General features: G+C 38.0%; 1 protein-coding gene across 6 annotated transcripts in view; it reads right to left on the minus strand.

Moving 5' to 3' along the window:
- Positions 1-19,447, minus strand: part of adgrl3.1 (adhesion G protein-coupled receptor L3.1) — a 91,260-nt gene that overhangs the window by 66,496 nt on the left and 5,317 nt on the right. For all 6 annotated transcript variants that reach the window (XM_043243510.1, XM_043243486.1, XM_043243505.1 and 3 more), the window contains exon 2: positions 451-592. In XM_043243510.1, coding sequence (XP_043099445.1) covers positions 451-568 — 118 coding nt within the window. In that variant the 5' untranslated portion in view covers positions 569-592. The remainder of the gene's footprint in view (positions 1-450; positions 593-19,447) is intronic.

Genomic DNA, 19,447 nt, shown 5'->3' on the forward strand with positions numbered 1-19,447 from the left:
TGTTTGGCAAAATGCAGCTATCTATTAAAAGCCTTTGGAGTTGTTTTTGTTTGTGTGTTTCGAATCTCTCTCCCCCATATGTGCGCGAGCGCCTTTCTACGTATGTGTGAATGTTTTGATCATAACGGATGTGCAGTGGTTGTGAAATTCTGTGATTGCTCATGAATCATTTATTGCTGCGAGAAGAGATATCTCAATTAATAGTTTCCAAAACTTTTAATAAGACGCAAAAACTTTGTGGAATTTTCACTGAAGATTTGAGAGCTGCACGCTTCGCTCTCATTTGGCTCGTCTTCATTTGACAGTCTGCACTTCAAGGTTGGGGGCCAGCTAATCAAATAAAAGCAGTAAGACATCTCATTTATCCATCTCAGGCGAAAACAACACAACAAGGAAATAATTGGCTTTTGTCTGTGTGCGTTTGTGTGTGTGTGTGAGAGCGCATATTACCGAGCGTGACGGGTGTGAAGAGGGCGAAGAAGAAAAGTAGGCGTGTGGACCACATGACCGCCGATGACCCTGATGACCTCTGCGCAGACTCGCTGAAGATGCGTCTCACATTAGCCATGGAGCTGCTCTCTGACGCGCACACCTAAAGTAGGAAGGACACACACAGACCGAGCAAAGAGAATGTTAATGTTACAGCTAAAGGTCACTTTTGCTGTACACAGTGTTACAATCCAAAAATAACGGGAGCTCAAAATCGCCCCTGTTTATCTATTTATTAAACGTTGCTGGTGCGAGATGCACGTTACTCAAAACAGGAATTTATTTTCGTGATGTTCTATCAGGCAGCGAGTACTTTCAGCACAGTACATTCAGCACAGGATGTGTTCTGTGCTCAAAGGCAGCTAGACAGAATGCAAAAGAAGAAAACAGAACGCAAAGATCTCGAGCAATATCAAGGATGACCTAGTTTTAACTTCATATGCTGCGCTCGTGGTCCGAAGGACTTTTTAGTTACATTTGCGCACAGAACGACAATTACAAAATACCACCGATTAACACGAAAACGTGTCTTGTAATGTGCTCTTTGCGACAAACGAGTTGCGGATGGTGACGTGTTGTCTTTAAACGTGGCATTATGGAATATTTTTATGGTTAGTTTAGCGTAATATTTTTCATTAATATCAAATCGGCTCAAAAAGCAGAAAAACTGATACAGCTGAACCCAGATGTAATGATCTGTCATATCTCTTGACAATCTCGCCTGCCTCTGAATCATGTCTTGTGTAATGAAGTCGATGACACTGAAAAACAAATCCATAATATTTAATAGAGATTATTGATTGTTGTGTGTGTTTGACCATGCAACCAGTTAATCATTTTACAAAAAAAAGAATGTGTGTGTGTGTTTGTGTGTGTGTGTGGGTGTTTCTTTAACTTCAGGCACTTCTATGCTCCTACAGTTTTAAGCTAGAGTTTAAAGTTTTTCACTTTTTGTTTATACGAAAGTCACATTAAAATTGTCTTGAAATTTGTTTCATCTTATAATCAAACGCTATAAACAATAATAATGTCAGATGTGTCGAAAATAACATTTCAGTGAAAATAGGTCGCACTTTATTTTAAGTTCCTATTCTCACTATTATCAAGCTACACCATTATTTTGCTGCTTATTAGTATCTAGCAAGGTAGTTGTCAAGTTTATGGATGTATATGTCCATGCAGAATATGTGATTTTTAAATGTATGAATAAAAAGCAAATATGTCAATAATAGACATGCAAGTAAGAATAAGGTGTCGTCAAAACATATGCTCTTGGACATACTGAATTTATAAACTGAGTGTGAAAAGTGTATTCCTAAACATCCACATATTTAAATATGCCTGTGGCTGTGTAACAGTAAAAACAGAGAAATGACAGCATAGGATGAAAATCCTGTGACAATACTCTTGAGAAGACACATGTGGTGCTCAGTTAATGCCTCCTACAACAGCTTAATGCATCTGTCCTCTTTCCCTCTCCCACACACACACACACACACACACGCACACACGCACACAGATAGTTATATATGGCCTGCCTCCACTGAACATCTTTACCTTATTAAAAATAAAGCACTATACAGCCACTGTCTCATTAAACTTACATAAACACTCAACAATGCCACTCAGTCATTAGAAACACACAGTCGCACACTCTGTCTTCCTTCTTATGCACAAAAACACACATAGCTTAAACACTCTCTCTTTCTTTGTCTGGGTGATTGATGGCTGCTTAACTAAAGTGAACAGGAGGGTTTTGAGCAGATGTCCCACATTATAAACAGGGACATATGGAAATATGGCCACGGTACCAGTAAAGAGCATGTGCGTGCATATGCATGATCAAATGACCATGTAATCATTCTAGCAGTAGTGCCGGTCAAATGCGTGTCTTAGATCTAAGACCATGCAGCAAGGAATCTTGTGTCTATAGTAAACACCCAGTGTACAATATATACACGCGTGTGTACAAACACACATTTACTAGTCAGTTACTCTCAGTTTGCATGCTTCTTTTCGAGTAATAATTTGTTATCAGTTATTCAACCTTAATTCGTTCCAAACTTTTATGGTTAATTTTTTTTTTACATGCAATTCCATTGCTTCTTGGAAATGTTGTGGCCATTTCAAAGCTAAAAGTCCTGCGGGTGGCACTAAAAAGCATATTCACGTTTCTCAGAAACAGAAAAAGGTAACTATGCCAACATTTTATTACATCGGTTTGTACACATATCTCTGCAGTCCGGAAGCGAAATGTTGCATACTCTCTAAACCCAAAACGTTTGTTTTAAAACAAGCATTTTCTGAAGCATCCATGCTTTTTTCCCCCTCTTTCGACATGTTTTTGAGCTCTAATGGAAGACAGTGAGGTTCAGTGTTGTTTTGGGAAAAACAAAAAAATGTTACAGAAAATTACTCTTTTGATTTCCACAAAAGAAGCCAGCATGTATAAATGATGACAGGAATTTTATTTGTGGGTGAACTGTTTCTTTTTTATGTAATCAATTTTGATTTTACAGTGCAGAATGTGTTCATGCTTCTATTCAGTTTCTCAATTATTTCATTGTTTAGCATGATCTATTTGACCATATGCTAATCCTAATGACTTAATGACCCAATTAGCTATTTCAGCATAACCAATGTGTGGCCACTCTAGTATGTATAATGCTGATTAACCAGTGGGCATCTGAGGATGACCATCAGGGGTTCCGCTATTCACTCATTAGCTTTTCAGCTCCTTAAAGAACTCATGATGTGTGTGCAATCTGTAGTTGGCTGCAAGTCAATTCACCAATCAATGTGCAGAACATTCATGCCAAGACTACCAGATTATGAATTATGAAACATAATCCAACATTGTTATTTTTTTGGAGATCACAAATTTCAGCCACCATTTCAGTATTTTTGAGTTTACTTGTTACGTGCGCTAGGAATGGGCAAAAAAAGATAAATAAATAAAACAGTTGGGCTGCCCTGAACGACCAGCTGATTATAACTGGTCCAAAGGACATTCTGTATAATTATGCTAATTTCAGTTTCACCTGTCATTAAAAGAACGTGTTTCTTGAGGGTGTTTTTGAATAAGTAATAGCAATAATTATCTTGCATTTAAGAACAGCCGGACACAACATGACAGAATGCAGCAGTCTTGGGACGTTTTTTTTTTTTTTTTTTAATTGGACAGTTTTTAACTTGACATGACGTCTTAAAAACACTGCTCATACTGAGACAAAGATATATGTTTGAACGTGTGTGACTATAGTAGCTGTGTAGATTTTAAGAGTGTTTTACTATATTATTGTTATATCCATTATCATCCAGTATTAGCATTTTTGGGTCAATAATATAACAATAATATCACATTCAAAACATGCTATTCTTCTGAATATTCTATCAAAGAACATAAACAAGTATCACTATTTTTAATTTCAATATTAATGATAAGAATAGATGTTTCTTGAGCAATAACATCAGTATATATTAAAATGCTTTCTAAAAGTTTACGTAACAGTAAAGACTAAAGTAATGATGCTGAGAAAGCTAACGATATTCAATTAACTCAATTATAAAATTAACAATATTCATGACTTTCGTGAGCATAAGAGAGTCCTTCTGAAAACCTCAGAAAATATCCTGTACTGTGCATTTAATTGTGTGTATTCATTTCTGCTATTTTTATATTTAAATGTGTTTTTTAATGTTGGAATAGCAGTTAGCCTCATAATTTATTTATAAAAAAAAATTGCTTAGAAAATACTGGCCATTTATCGGGTAATTATTGGCTTATATTGTTATAAAGTTCAGCACACTGTTGATTACATGCTAATTAAAGCTGCTTCTAAAAAGCTCAAAGCAAAAACAAACTAAAAAATCTACACAGACTAGTTGACTAGTATGTTTTTGGATAATTAGACCATAGTGAATCATCTCTGATATACCTACTCATGAGGTTTGACCAACTTTCCCTTATTTTGCTTTCATACTGGTGTTAGGAAAGCAGCATCTTTTCTACTTTATTATAATCTCACCATGACTAGGCAGACAAAGAATCTGAACACTGAATAGGCGGCGTTGGCGTGTAATTGTGGGTGTCCGTACACCTCCACGTGTTGTCAGGCATTTTTCCATCTTACTTTCAAGAAAATAATTTTTCTACGAAGCTGTAAAGTTCTGAGGTGTAAATGTTGCAGTGTGTTTTCGTACTTCGAAAAACTCTTTTTTTATCAAAAGTTCATAGACATCATTTTCTCGTGAATCGAACGCACGCTTGAGTTGTGTTTCTTTAAATTATAGGCCACTTGGCGTGACGTGTTTTTTTTTTTAAAGCGATGCTGAATTTCAAGTGTGGCTGAAGTGTCTGAATACTTTTGGGGGCCGCTGTAGATGGATCCATATTTGATAGAGACTGACAAGTAAAGTCAGCCAATTTCCAAGTTCATTTCCTGCAGTCATGAACTTACTCTAAGAGTGCGGTAGACTGCGTTACCGTACGTGCTGATATGCGATCCCTCGGCCAACGCACACGCTTGCTGTCACTCTCGTTCTCTCTTAGATAATCTATAATGCCATATGGCAGTTTCTGACTCGATTGTGCTGCGGGGTGCCGTACATACTTGGTAGAGTTTGGCTATAATTTATGGCACAGAACTGCTTGCATGCCTCAGTCTCATTCTGGCAATTTCTGTCTGGCATGGCATGACCTTACGATCTCCCATCAACCCCTGCAGCTCTGTGTGTCCAGTAATGAGAGCAGCAAACCTCTCTTTCTCTCTCTTTCTAAATGAGAGTCTATGAGAGAGTAATGACACACAATTAGAAAGACACAACCATGTATCCCCCCACCATCTCGCTCTCCCCATTCCTCCCTGTGTCTCTTCCTATCTCAATCACTCTATCTCTGCCCATCTCTCCTATTTTTATGCCTCACATTTCTCCTCCTGCATTTTTGGTGACATGCAGAGTAGGAAAAAACAACTGACCTCTTTTTTTACGTCTCCCTCTTCGCAATAAGGAAACAAATAACTTAAGTTTCCATGCAGCGTGGTTGATGGACATTTGGTAAAATACGTAGTGATTTCACCAGGAATTGCAAAAAGATAAGACTGTTATTCGTCTTTGGAATACATAAGATGATGTGTCCATGCGCTGACATTCCACACAACTAACATTTTTAAACCCAATAAATATATAACGAAAACCAGATGAATTCACACGTATTATTGAATTATGAATGGTTAACATGTAAACGTAGATCGACACACATACATAGAATTGAACAATCGAAATATAGTGGAACGGAGCTTAATTATTCTTGCTTGGCACCCATTAAATAAGGTCGAACGTCTTTGTTTTGTATTTACGAAATGAACTAAATTATTATGCATTAGCAACAATATAAGGAGAGTAAATGATGACAGAATTTTCTTTTAACCAATGTTTACTCAAAGGAGATAAAGCGTTTGCCAAAAGTAATGTTATTCACTTTTTTTGTTTTGTTGTTACCAACAAAGTTCAGCGATAAAGTGTTTCTCGAAACCATAGTTGGTTTCGACCTGTGATTGGAAGTATAGTTTTTTTGTTAGTAAGGTATACGGGCTTAAATAAATAACATTTAAAATATGCAAACTAACAAGCAGCACAACCTATACACTCCATTTTATATCAATCTGAATGCATTTTTATCTATGTATTTTAGCACGTCCTCAATAAGTGCCATTTCTGAAGACTGCGCATGTGCATAAATATCTAAGGGAACCCTGGAGTAATAACGTAAGAGGGAACTCGCGATGAATCAAACATCAAATAAAGCGAAATGACAGGGAACAAAAAATGGTAAAAAAGTGACTGGGTGCCACGATCAACACAGCAGCATTTTAGAGAACCCGAATCAGTTAAATAGCTATTATTCCACCACATACGCATGATGGCGTTAACAGTGGCCCTATACTGTTGAACTATTCATGTACTATGGTGGTTAGTTGTTGTACATGAAACTCCCCCCGGAAATCCTCAGTAGTGTACATTCTGAATGTTTGGATTGGAATCTATCTTTCTAAATGTCCTTCAGCAACTGCCCTTTAGTTTAAAGGAGCAACTATGGTTTAAAAGACTTCTTACAACTAAACACCTTGCTGTTTTGAGAGCGTGACTGAGAATTCAGAGCAGGAATTCAAAGGGGCTGTGCGGTTCACATCCCCCACGAGTTCACGAGATTTGTAGTTCATGCGGTATAGTTCAAATTGGTCTGCGCGATTGGGACCGTTCAGCTGGATACTGTAGTTACAGCCAGAGAGTCTCCGCTTTGGCATCTCATTGCCAATAAGACGTCATCACAGAGCCACCGAACAGGCAAATCAGATTTCAGCTGGCCCCACCCCTAGCCCCGCCTCCGTCCTCTTGCTCTCTCGCACACAATAAAGAGCAGAAAAACTTTAAAGGAAGTTTTTGATTTATAATGATGGTGCTGGTGACTTTTTGCTCTGATAGAGGGCATGTTTATGAAACTCTTTCTAAACCTCAAAGAGTCATAAATCTTTATTCATTTTCCCCATGTTTCAATAATTCAGAATTCAGCATGCTGAAATCACTATTAATCTCGAAGGCGCGCACACACTCACGCGCGCACTGAGTGCACAGGGTTGAGTTCCTCTAGCCTTTGCTCATAATAGATTCTGTGTCTGTCTCTGGCTCACTCTTCATACTGCCAATACGACTGAGTCTCTCTGATTTATCTTTTATTATGTCCCACAATCTACTTCTAAAGCACTCCGCTCTCTCTCGCTCTCTCTCTTTCTTACACACACACAAAAGGCACATTCATGTACCCGCAGATTTTTGCAGTTTCTCATACACACACATATGCGCGAACACATAAAATAACAAACCGAATTGCTGATAAAAGACTATGACAACGTTTGTTCATAAAAATACGAGCAGATACACAATCTTGTATGAATACATGTAAAATGTAAAATGTATTTTCTGCAATGCAAAAGCAATACAATGGATTTTTTTTCTTTCAAAACTGTAATTCAATAACAATTAAATGGCAATTTAGTGAAAAGCGTATTTACTTTCAAAGTGAAAGAAAAGTAGACTACCGAGGGATTGAACAAAAATGTAATGTAAAGGTGTTTGTTAAACGGAAGTTCGTTTTTATTAAAACTAGAAGTTTTTAACATTTTCAACTTGTGAAGGTCACATTACCATGCCTTAATAGTTTTCACTTTTTGCTACTCAAATGCCTTTTTTGTCAAACTCAAATTGCTTGACTCTTGTCTCTGAGCCAGACTTTCAATCTTTTAAAAAAATAATCAAAAAATAGTAATTACTTTGGTAAGATTACAACATTATAATCTACACAAAGGGTGAAATGAATAAGCATAAACTATTACAATATTTATTGTGTGAAAACCAATTAACACTCATTACAACTCTTGAGGCATCATTTCATCACATCCAACAATTTTATCGGGTTTTACAATAGGTAGTGTACTAGGCTGCCAAGGAAACAAAAAGTGTCAGCATATGATGGCATTCATGAATAATGCAAATAATAAATAACAGAGCTTCTGAAAACTTTTTTTGGCTGCGTGACATTTCTCATTAATCTGTCATTTCATCAAATTATGTAAAATCAATTTCTCTAATTGTGTATCCCAGATACATAAAATGCTGGCTATGATATTAGCCAGTTTCCACCAAGATGTCATTTTTAAAATGTCATTGTTGCAGCGTCATTTCCACCAGAGAATGTTATTAAACAATGCGCTTGATAAATGTTAATCATTCATCCAATGAAACACCGAAAACGGGCACACACTTCCAGTCAGAGGAGAAATGTATTGGATGCAGCTATAGTTTTGTTTTTGTTTTTTATCAGACAGCAAAACATCCTTATTTGTGCACTCACTGTTGAAGAGCTTTGTCCTGATTTGCTGTCTGCTGGGTACTTCAGTGGGCAGAGTGGGGCACTGGCACAGTCCTGTCACTCCACATTCATCTAGAGTCAGCTACAGGCTAAACACTACTTCAGCCAATGGCTAACACGGATAGAGCTGAATGCCTCCAGTGGGTGTATAGAGATGCAGGGGCTTATACAGTATTGTGGATAAATTCTAAAGGAATGGCATAGCTTCAGGTTTTGAAAGGCTTCAATCGGTATCTCAAGGCTAATGTGGATTAAAGCTATGGTCTGTAGGATAACTTTGTTAACATGGCCAAAGGTTAAGGTAGTATCGACGTCTTTGTGCCGCGATAAAAGCCTTTAGAAAGTGATCTCTGATAGCTCGTGCACCCCGCTGATTCAGCTGGCCTTATTTAACATGAGCAACGTGAATTTGTGTGCAAATCATTCATAAATACGCAAACAATTTACACATAAACGAACAGGCCCGACGCGCGCATGCTTTGTCATCTGGAAGTTGCTTTTTTTTAAAGAATCGTCTCATCTGCAACGTTCCCTGATGTTAAAACAACATTCAGCAGATGTTAATTCACAAATTCACTTGATTATCAGATGTTTTTATGCTTAATGCGATGCTTAGAATTAGTAATCGTTCTACACTGCTTATCCCAGTACCACACTGACTTATTGACTTATTAATTCTCCTAAATGATGATTTCAGGTTACAACCCTATACTCTTTTTGACAACATGTGATCTAGCTCTCTAATTATGCAATACTAAAAGTGCTCAATATGCTCAGCCTGATTCAGCACGATGGAGCTGATAATTAGGGCCATTTTCGTTAATTATTCAAGATGAATATTCACTATTGTGGATTTGGGTGAAGTGGTAAAATATTTACGTGTTTTCTCCTCCAGTTCACTAATATTTTATGCTGGGCCTAAATTCACACTGTATGACAGAGAGAAAGAAATAGAGAGAAAATAGAAATCTAAAAAATGCTGTCTTTGCAGGCAGTATACAATGTTAGGAAGGCTCCGTGTATGTCTATACGCACTGTTCACATAACATTCTGCCTACTCCATTTAGTCATTTCTGAGCACAACTGTGTCTAAAATAATTTTTTGTTTCCTATATAATGTGCCATGTGGGATGCTGGAGATTCATCCTTTGTATACTTCACTCTTCTATACCTATAATGCCTTCTGATTTACAGCGTACAGCTGATTGGTTTATGTTAGTCTAATTATGTTTTATTATGATTTAGTGACAGATGAGGATAATTTGTGGTGTAAGTAAATCTGTCCATGGCTCTATCTCCTTTATGAGTGCAGAAACACTGCCTGTGAAGTCAGTGATAGACAGGTCTGCAAGGCAGTTGCCTCAAGCCCAAAATGTACTTTAGTTTTGATGCGCAGCGTACACGTGCATCCGAATACACAGCCTTTCGATGTCTAGAGCATTGCATATTTGCTCAGAGTGAATTAAAGGCTTTGCAGAAAGCCCTTATATGGATATTTTGTGGGTGTGTTTTATGCAAATGCCTAACCCGGGGCACACAAATGCTAATTTAGAATACTACAAATTCATTAGCATTTGAGTGAGGTTAAGAACAAATTCATGTGCACGAGCACGTTTGTGAATTAGCTGGAAATGTTTTGTCAGAGGTGCGTAAAAATACAAATAATCCACTCAGTTATTAGTGAATGAGACCAAAAGGCTTTGTGCTCTTTTACACTAGAGCTGTGAGTATCTAAAATGCAAGCACTCGTCAGTCAGCCGTAAGCTGTGCCACAATTGAGAGGCTGCATCTTTCGAAGGCTGCATTCCAAGATCGAATACGCCAAAGTCTGCTGTTCAATTTCCTCAAAATGCGGCCATCATTTCCCAGGCCACAAAAGATACAACAAATAGATCCTTCACAGCCAGCGCTAACCCAAAGATTTATTGCACGCCGGTGATGATAGGATTTTTTTTTCTTTTGAGAAATTGCTGGTTTCAACTTGGATATGTAACGGTAAAAATTCATACCCTCATATCGTTTCAAACCCATAAGTTCATCTTTGGAACGCGAATTAAGATATTTCTGATTAAATCAGAAACATTACTGACCCTCCATAGACAGCAATGTAACCGAATTGTTGAGAGACCCAGAAATGTAGCAAAGACTTCATTAAAAGTGTCAACGTGACATAACTGGTTCAACTGTAATTTTACAAAATTATGAGAATATAGTACAGTGTTAAGTGATGAACGCACGTGCTGTTGCTAACATAGTAACGTAATGTACCTTTTAAATGTACCTTTGAAGTGGTACAAATGTTGGCATATCTTACTAATACGCAATTTTATAGGTAGTTAACATTTTACATTTATACATAAATGGACCACGGTTAACATATTTAGGTCTTTTCTATTTGTTTCCAGATGTGCTGTCATCATGCGGACAAATAAATAGTGCAAAAACACACATGCACACATACAATATACAATCTAAACACGCTTAAAATATCTGTCTGCACAATGCCATTGTTGAAATGTACGTCATGTACGCTCGTAGTTTAGAGTTCCCATTTAAACCAAACAATACATGTTGGCATGAAACCCGAGTAACGTCAAATATTACCTTCCATATTATTCACCCAAAAAATAAAATTACCCCATAATCTACCTACCCCCAAGCCATCCTATGTGTATATGCCTTTCTTTTTGTTTTGTTTTTTTTAAAACGTATCCTGGCACTTCCAAGCTGGGTAATGATGTAGCCATTATTTTGAAGCTCCATAAAATGGCATATATCCGTTGTGAAACTAATCCAACTAGCCTCTGGGGGGTTAACACGCGTCTTCTGAAGCAGATCGATTTTGGGTTTTTTTACAAAATATTACAAAATATTATAGACTATTATAGAAAAAATTCTAACTCTACCACTGATTTCCAGCAACAGTTGTATACACTTCTTGGTTGATTCGTTCTCATAGTGTAATCCTCTGACATTTTTTTTAATCATTACCGCCATTTAGTATTATTGCTCTGCCCTCGTTCGTCTATTCTCTTCTGAGTTTTTACGCTACAAGTGTGCACGTCGTGTCATCACGTCGTCAGAGGTCAACCAAGAAGACAGTAAGAGTGAAATAGAGATGTATATAGCGATGCAGTGGAGAGGGTGAGAGAGAGAAAAAGAAAGAAAAGGAAAACGTGCTTTTGGGAGCATGAATATAGCACTGTTTTGCTCCTCCTGCAAGTGGGGCTGTACAGTGTCAAAAGTTGGGCAGCCTCCGTGCACCACTCACCCTCACACATACACGGCTCAAAGAACGTTAGAGCAAAAGCAGCATCCGTGTGATGAAATATTCAATGCTGCTGCTGTTTGAGTGTGCAGACAGAGCCCAATGCTACGCTAAATTATGCATCCCACATGCACACACACACACACACACACGCACAATCACTATCCTAGCACTTAACAAAGACATACTTTAAATATGAGTTGAAATCTGCAAACGTTACTATGTATAGCAGGGTGTGGTTGAACATATGGAAGACATAGCAGTCTATAAAACAGCATATGGCGCTTACAATAGCCAGCTAGAGCTATAGCTTTTGTTATCGAATGGGCTCTGTTTGTTTTACATACTCCCTCTGTTCCTCTCTAATCAGGTTGTTTTTCTGTTGGTGAGCAGTTATTGTTAATAGTGTGTCACTCCCTCCTGGAATTAAACAAGTCCAAATGCAGTTCTACCCAAGAGCCCTGCTACTAACAGCAAATACTCTCATAGTCCCTTAGCAGGGTGTGTGTGTGTGTGTGTGTGTATATACATGTGTGTGTGTTTAAGTGTGAACTTGACTTTATGTACTCGGTGTCAGAATGGATGTTTGTCTTGGAGAGCTCAACTCCAATTCTGCAGGGTTTCGCTTATCGACGGCTGAAAACCTCACAGAGTTAGGGGGAAAAAAAGGGGAAAAGGAAGCGAATTACCAAAGTATGACGCGTGCAAGTGGACATTTAAGACGGTTATACAATTAAACGCTGCGACGCAGTCATGAGAAAGCACATTCGAGCTTACGCACACACTCTATAGTCTGTCTCCACTTTTTGTCTCTCAAAGGAATGGCAGTCGCCCGGCCTCATTGTTTTGGTGGTGTGTGTGTGTCTGTATTGTTTTGGGCACAAAAGCTTCTGCACCCCTGGCAGAGACGACTAATGGAACACAATAGGACTACTTTAGCATTTAGCTCAGTGGCCTGTGAAGACAGAGGTCCTGACAGCCCGTGTGAGTGTGTATGTGTGTGTGTGTGTGTACGAAGTTGGAAACACCTGCCTCTAGTTTGATAGTGAAAGATGCATCCTGCCTTTCAGATGCCATTTTCTCACTCTGAAACAAGCATTTACTCAGTTTCCACTGGTTTGACAGCATAGCAAACAGCACGTTATATAACTAAAATGTCAATTGATACACATGTAGCATGAACTGTAAAAATGGCAACATGCAGCTATTATCTCAAGGAGCTATTTCTAACCGATCTGTTAACAAATGAGGTACATTTAGATTTCACCAAATAACACATTTAAATGTGAATGTTGGCACTAAATGATTATCCTTTTATTTAAAGCATTCTTGTGTTCGCACAAAAATCTTTTAAAATTTTAAATCGATTATTATTTCTATAAAGATTGTATTGTTTTGCTCTTAGACAACTCTTTCCTATGCAAGTTTAATGTGCTGAGATAACTAGAAGTAAACTGCTCATAGGCTGGTTTCTCCAAAGGGTGCCAGCACTGAGACCTTTTCAAGGATCCGAGACCTTTTCAAAACATGTCAAATATTGGCATTGGTGTGATTTTGGGGTAGAACTACTTATTTTACTAGCAAAACCTTCCCCACAGGCCCCTCGATTGAAACTGTGCACAATTTCCAAGGCCCCACTTCACTTTAAGTCCAGTCCAGAAACAATCAATATCTGGAACTCAATAGTGGTGCAGAAATTAGACACTTCACCTTTAAAGTCGACATGAAATGGAAATTCACAATATCTATTATCTAAATGGATTTTATTGTGAACCATTTAGATATTTTTTTCATTACTTTTTAATCAAAATATCCTCGCTCAATCTTCTTGTTAAATGACAGATTTTTCTCTGGCGACACATGCCGGACATCACCGATCATTTAGTCCACCTAAATCCATGCCTTTCTACAATCGACTGCAATCTCAAATTAAGATATGCCTCCATCTAATTAACAATTGAGGAATACAACCCAGACACTGTACCACTGTGTTGTTGTTGTTTTTTGTCCATTTCACTGATGTACGTTACACAAATAGAAAGAAAAGATCTATCTGTTACAAAGACCCTTCAAACCAAATCAATCTGACGCGTCTTATCAGATGCAGAATTATTTCTCTGACATATTAAAAATCAACTCTTTAAGCCATAGTTGGGATAAAATGCATTTCTAAGACAGCATTGGTACATTCCATAAGTGCCTTTTAAAGTGTATTTCACCATATTGCATGGGACAAACACATTCACAGGGAGCTGCAAATGGCACAGGGAGTAAGGGAACGTTGATACATCCTTTTACAGGAAGTGAAAAAATTTAACCACCAGTCATTGAGCATCACTCCAGCATTTATAGAAGCGAATTTGAGGAGTTGAGGCTACAACTTCACTATTATTGTTTTTTAATTATGGTTTTTACATTATTATTCAAGGGTATAAAGTGCATGAGAGGCAACATATACGCACATCCAAAAATGCCTTGGCCAGGTGCAAGATCAAAGAATATCATCACAAAATCGAAAGAAAATCTGCACAGTGTTAAAATAGCAACATTTTGGATGAAGACCAAATCATGTTTGGCTGATGAAGATCTTTGACCGAAAGTTTGTTATTTTTACTTTTTTCTAACAGTGCACATCTTCATATTTTTTCAAATCTGTATTACACCAACATATAGCAATTTATAGTTTATTACGTCATTATATCTCAAACTTCTGTAATATGCGCAACTGAAGTTTTGTCTGTTGATAATGCTGCATGGCGTTCCAAATGAACACGTCTACAGAAGGGATCTTGATATAGGGAGCAGTGAAGACTGCATAGGGACCATGCTAATTGGAATGCAGCTCACATTAAAAATAGTCACAAAAGTCTTTAGGGGCCAGCTGCATAAACTGCTGGTCAGATTTAAAGTGAATTACAAAATAATAGATGGGCCTAATTTGAAACATAAGAGTAAGACTAAGTACTAGTTTTAAGAACTAGTTCTTAAAATACAGTCTTAATACAGTATCTTAAGTTTATGCAAATGGCCCCAGATCTGTGCATTCTGCTCTATTTTGCACCCATCTATCTGTTTTTAAATGCAAGAATGCATCTTATATAAACGCACATCGGATCTGGGTCAGGTGAAACCGAAACCAGCCTAATTATACAAGGCTTCCTTAAGAACACTAGTCGTTCAGGCAACAGACTAGTCGATCGTGAAAATATGTTGTTTTAGCAGAGCACTAATTGCAGAGCAGTTCCCCTTTGAGCAGTCCGGTGTGAAGTGTCTTGCTCAAGGGCACTGCGCTAACAGAGCAGGTCTGCGATCTTTCTAACTCTCCTTTCCTGTGTCACTAATTCCTAGATTGAACCTTCAATCTTTTGTTACCAGCTCTGATCTTCACCCATTATCCCACCACCGCTCCATGGGGAGGAAACGTGAAAACATGAAAGCCTGCAGATCAAGCCATTGTAAAACACTGCACCGAACGTGGGCGGATGCTGATTCAAGGTTTTTTTTTAGAGCGCTACACTATCTTCCTGTTTCAAAACGGTCACTTAGGAAGACGTCCATTTGTCGTTCGTCCAAGAGTTCACAGGTCTTTAGAGCCACGTTATTGTGTTTACACACGGACGTCTGAAGTGCAAGCTTTATAACAATCCACAGAGCCTTTGTTTAATGGCGTCTTTCGGTGTGTAATGGTTTTAAAATGCGCATGTGTTCAGAAGACAGTGATGAACAAGTCTCCACTTCTTGAATGCGACTGTAACGCAAATTATTGTTGTTTTTTCTGCGCATAACGTTACACGTTTTAGATTTTTCACAGCACCAGGAAAAAACTAACATGTATTGTTGCTCTTATTCGCGAGCATGTTGACAGTACCATCCTTGACAGGAAGCACGGAAAAGGGGGCGGGAGAAACATCACGCTCCACCATTATAAGGTGAATTGCATCGCTGCCGCCCAAACATCCTTTACACCCAGTTTCTGATTTTCAAACCTTCATTCTGACAAAATAACACAGCATATGTCCTCTATTCCCATCCGTCTATCCTCTCGCCGCTCTCTCTCACGATGGGTGGTCATATTTCTCGCTCTGTTTCTAACTCTCTCTCTCTATTTCCCTCTGTAATTGGGTGTATTACGGGACTGGAGGCAATGAGCATCATGGACATGGCTCAATGCGCATAGAAAGAGAGAGAGAAAGAGAGAGAGAGAGAGCAAAATGCTACAGCAGCTTCAGGCAATAACAAGAAGAGATTGCGGAGGAGAAAGACCGTGTTTTGTCCGAGAAGAGAGGAGAGGAGAGGAAAGGAGAGGAAGAATGACAGCCGTGAGAGCGAGACATAATATAAAGAAGAGACGAGCACTGCAGGATCATGAAGAGAAAATTATTGCGGCTTTCTGGATCCAAAATGGACACCACTGGAAAAGAAAAAAGCACTTGATCTGGGAATCTGCAATTTTTCAGGAGTTTAACAATAATCCCAATAGAAATGAAGTATACACATCAACCTGAGTTACTCGCCACAGAGAGACTAAACTTGAGCCAGACTTAAATAAATCAGGCTGAACTGTGTCAGCCACAGGATATAAGTTAATGTTACTTGTCGTGTGCCCGTGTGTGCGTTCATGATATACGCTACGGCGGTGCATCCAGTTCCCTCATGTGTAAAATTAAAGAGTCATATCCTGGAAACAGCATAAACGTGACACACATTCATACGCGCGCGCACACACACACACGCACACACAACCCTGACACGGCAGAACTAATGGGGGCTTCGGTCCATTGGTAACCAGTCAGCTGTGTGTAACAGCGAAGATAAGGCCAAGACACCTTGATTTCACTGCTTCATTATGTCACACATAATACCTGACCTTCAATATGCTGCGCACGGACACACACAAACAGATAATACACCGCAGACGGACAATTTGGATACTATGGATGGGACAACAAGGGTCAATGACATAACGCTTTTCTGTTGTATATACACAGACACGTTAAAACACACTTCTTACATGAAGTGACACTAAGTCACTTCTGTTATGACAACAGCAGGTTTTTAATTTCACTGATAAAAATCATTTTGAGTTTCTTCTGGTAATCAAGACATTTATTAAAAGAATAAAATCCCTGTTTTATGTAGTTTGGTGTAAAGTCAGGTGGTGCGACAAAGACCCAGAAAATTACTGAAAATTACAAATGAATCAGAAACAATTTACTATTTAGAACCATCTAAATAATCATTGATTCTTAATCATTTGTAACTGTCAGTACTTTTCTGGGGCTTTGTCACAAATTAATAATAATTTGTGCTTAAAATATATTTGTAATGTTTGTTATAGTTATTAAAGTATGTTATTTTTATAGTCATAAAATGCTCATTTTTGTCGAAAATAATAAAGAAGTTTTTATTCAATTTTGTAGTTAACGTCTTTCATCCAGATTTTATTTAGCTTTTTGTTATTATTAATACTTTCTTTAGCATGCACAGTTATATACAAATCAAACTTAACCTTTACAACAGCAAGTCACAGAAATATAAAAAAATTCTCTTTGCTGAAATCTCAGCTCCCACAAGCAATATAACACTGTACTATAGATGTGAGGGATGACGATGAACTGTTAATGGAGGCCAAAAACAACACATCATAGGAGCGAACAGGGGCACACACACACACACACACACAGACTGGAAGAGCGTATCCCTCATTCACTGGTTTAATGGCTAATTAGGCAAAAAGCTGGAAGAGGATGAATCTCTCGGCCAAGCAGATTCCTCTTTTCCATTTCTCTGTGGTTCAATAAAACAATGTAATGGACGCTCTCTCACTCTCTTGTGTTTTTTTTTTCTTCCCTGTATATGGAGAAGTATGCAGGAGGCTTTATCCATGTGGGGAATATTCCAGAAGAGCAGCAGTTATTTAAGATTCAAACACAAGGATAACAGATGGCTACCAGAAAGAGGAAAAAAAGCACACATAGAGAACGCGAGAGAGGGAGAGAGAGATAGAGAGAAGGAATATGACAGACAGAGTTGGTACCTCCCAGTCAGCTAGTCTCTAAGGACAGCCAAATCCACTGCTTAGTGACGTTTAAATTAACAACAGCACTTTATATACCACCCACCGTCACTCACCTCACATCAATGCGCTCTTTTTAAACGTGTGTGTGATTCTGTTCACGTTTCGAGCGCTCAAAATAGACATTTTCAAAAAAAAAAAGCACTTGATCTAGGCATCCGCCAGATGGTTTGACAGGGTTTGAACTTTGCTTGCAAATTGTTTTAACACGGGAAATGAAAATTCACCTAATCTGCTTTGTAAATGCACACTACATCTCTTATTCCCAACAATACTGTTATATTATTATGAAAAAAATATGTCTTGTTTTATTTTTTTCTGTTCCCTTACATTGTCCTACCCAAGAAAAATGTGAGAATGATGTCTAGAAACATCTGATCCAAAAAATGAAATTATTTCAGGTCGTTCCAAACTGGAACATTTATTCTTTTTTTTCATACGGTGAAAATGAAAGGAGAAAGGAGCTGCTGAGCTCCAAAGCCAATCACTCCTAACAGCGCTCCAGATCTCATATACATATACAGATCTGGTGCACTGTGGCATTTAACATCATTAACATCAAACCTAGTGCCATGTGTGTTCTGACATAACCCAAATAAAATTTTATTTGTATTTTATTCATCTTTTATTTATAGACTCTCCATAAATAAATTCTGAAATTTTCAAGTTCACATAGTCAAGTTGTTGTTATTGAGATACATTGCAAGAGGGACAATGAGGAAGCTTTTTCTTTGGAGATATTTGAATTTTTTTAAGTGTCAAAGTGCATCTCATGGGATTAGTCACACTGCTCCCTAATTACCTTTATTTAATTGGACAATTAATTCCATTAGCTACTTTCATTGAATGGAAAAGAGTGTTAAATGTGTCAGATGTGTTATTTATATGTGTTAGTACACATACACTCACACAAATCATATTTGCAGGCTTTAAAAAAGGCATATTTATATTTATTACCTATTTGGAACCAAATTTAAATTGGAAATGTTTTCCGTTAAAGAATATGAACATGGTTAAATTATGGCAAGTTAAGGAAAAACTATAACCTTGGATGAACATTTCTATTCAAATACATAAATGTAAAAATACAAAGTGAAAAAAAAAGAAAGTCATGCCAGTTTGGACTAAATTGCGAGGGTAACGTAATGAGTAAATGATGACAGAGTTTTCCTTTTTGAATGCACTATCCCTTTAAATTGTTAGCGCACTATAAGGTAAATCCCCACAGGGAGCAGATGCCTGCTGTAAATTGTTTTGCGGTGAATGAACAATAAATGTTTAGAAAAAATATACCCCAACCAATCAAGAGCAATTTGGAGAAAAATCACCCATTGCTAAGCTAAACACTTTGAGCTATTTTTTCACTTCTGAAATAGCACACATTGTCCAAAAGCTGAAATAGGAAACAACTGGAGGTTGAAGTTTCCTGTGCCATTCATTACTGATCGAGAAAAAAAAAAAAAACGCTGCCATTGACTTAACAATGAACGGTGCCAACGCAGCCGGGAGCAATCGATGCATGGAGCAATCAAACTTCAGGGTGATCAATCAATCACAGAGCTGCTTTATCTCAGAGGCTGCTTTACTCTCCCTGAACCTGTCACTACAGCAGACCCGAGGGTAGTCTAGAGACCGCCAGACATAAGGATTTAACATTACTGTCATGCTGAGCTACACTCGGAAG

Source organism: Puntigrus tetrazona, chromosome 1 (genome assembly GCF_018831695.1).
Source record: "Puntigrus tetrazona isolate hp1 chromosome 1, ASM1883169v1, whole genome shotgun sequence".
NCBI lineage: Eukaryota > Metazoa > Chordata > Actinopteri > Cypriniformes > Cyprinidae > Puntigrus > Puntigrus tetrazona.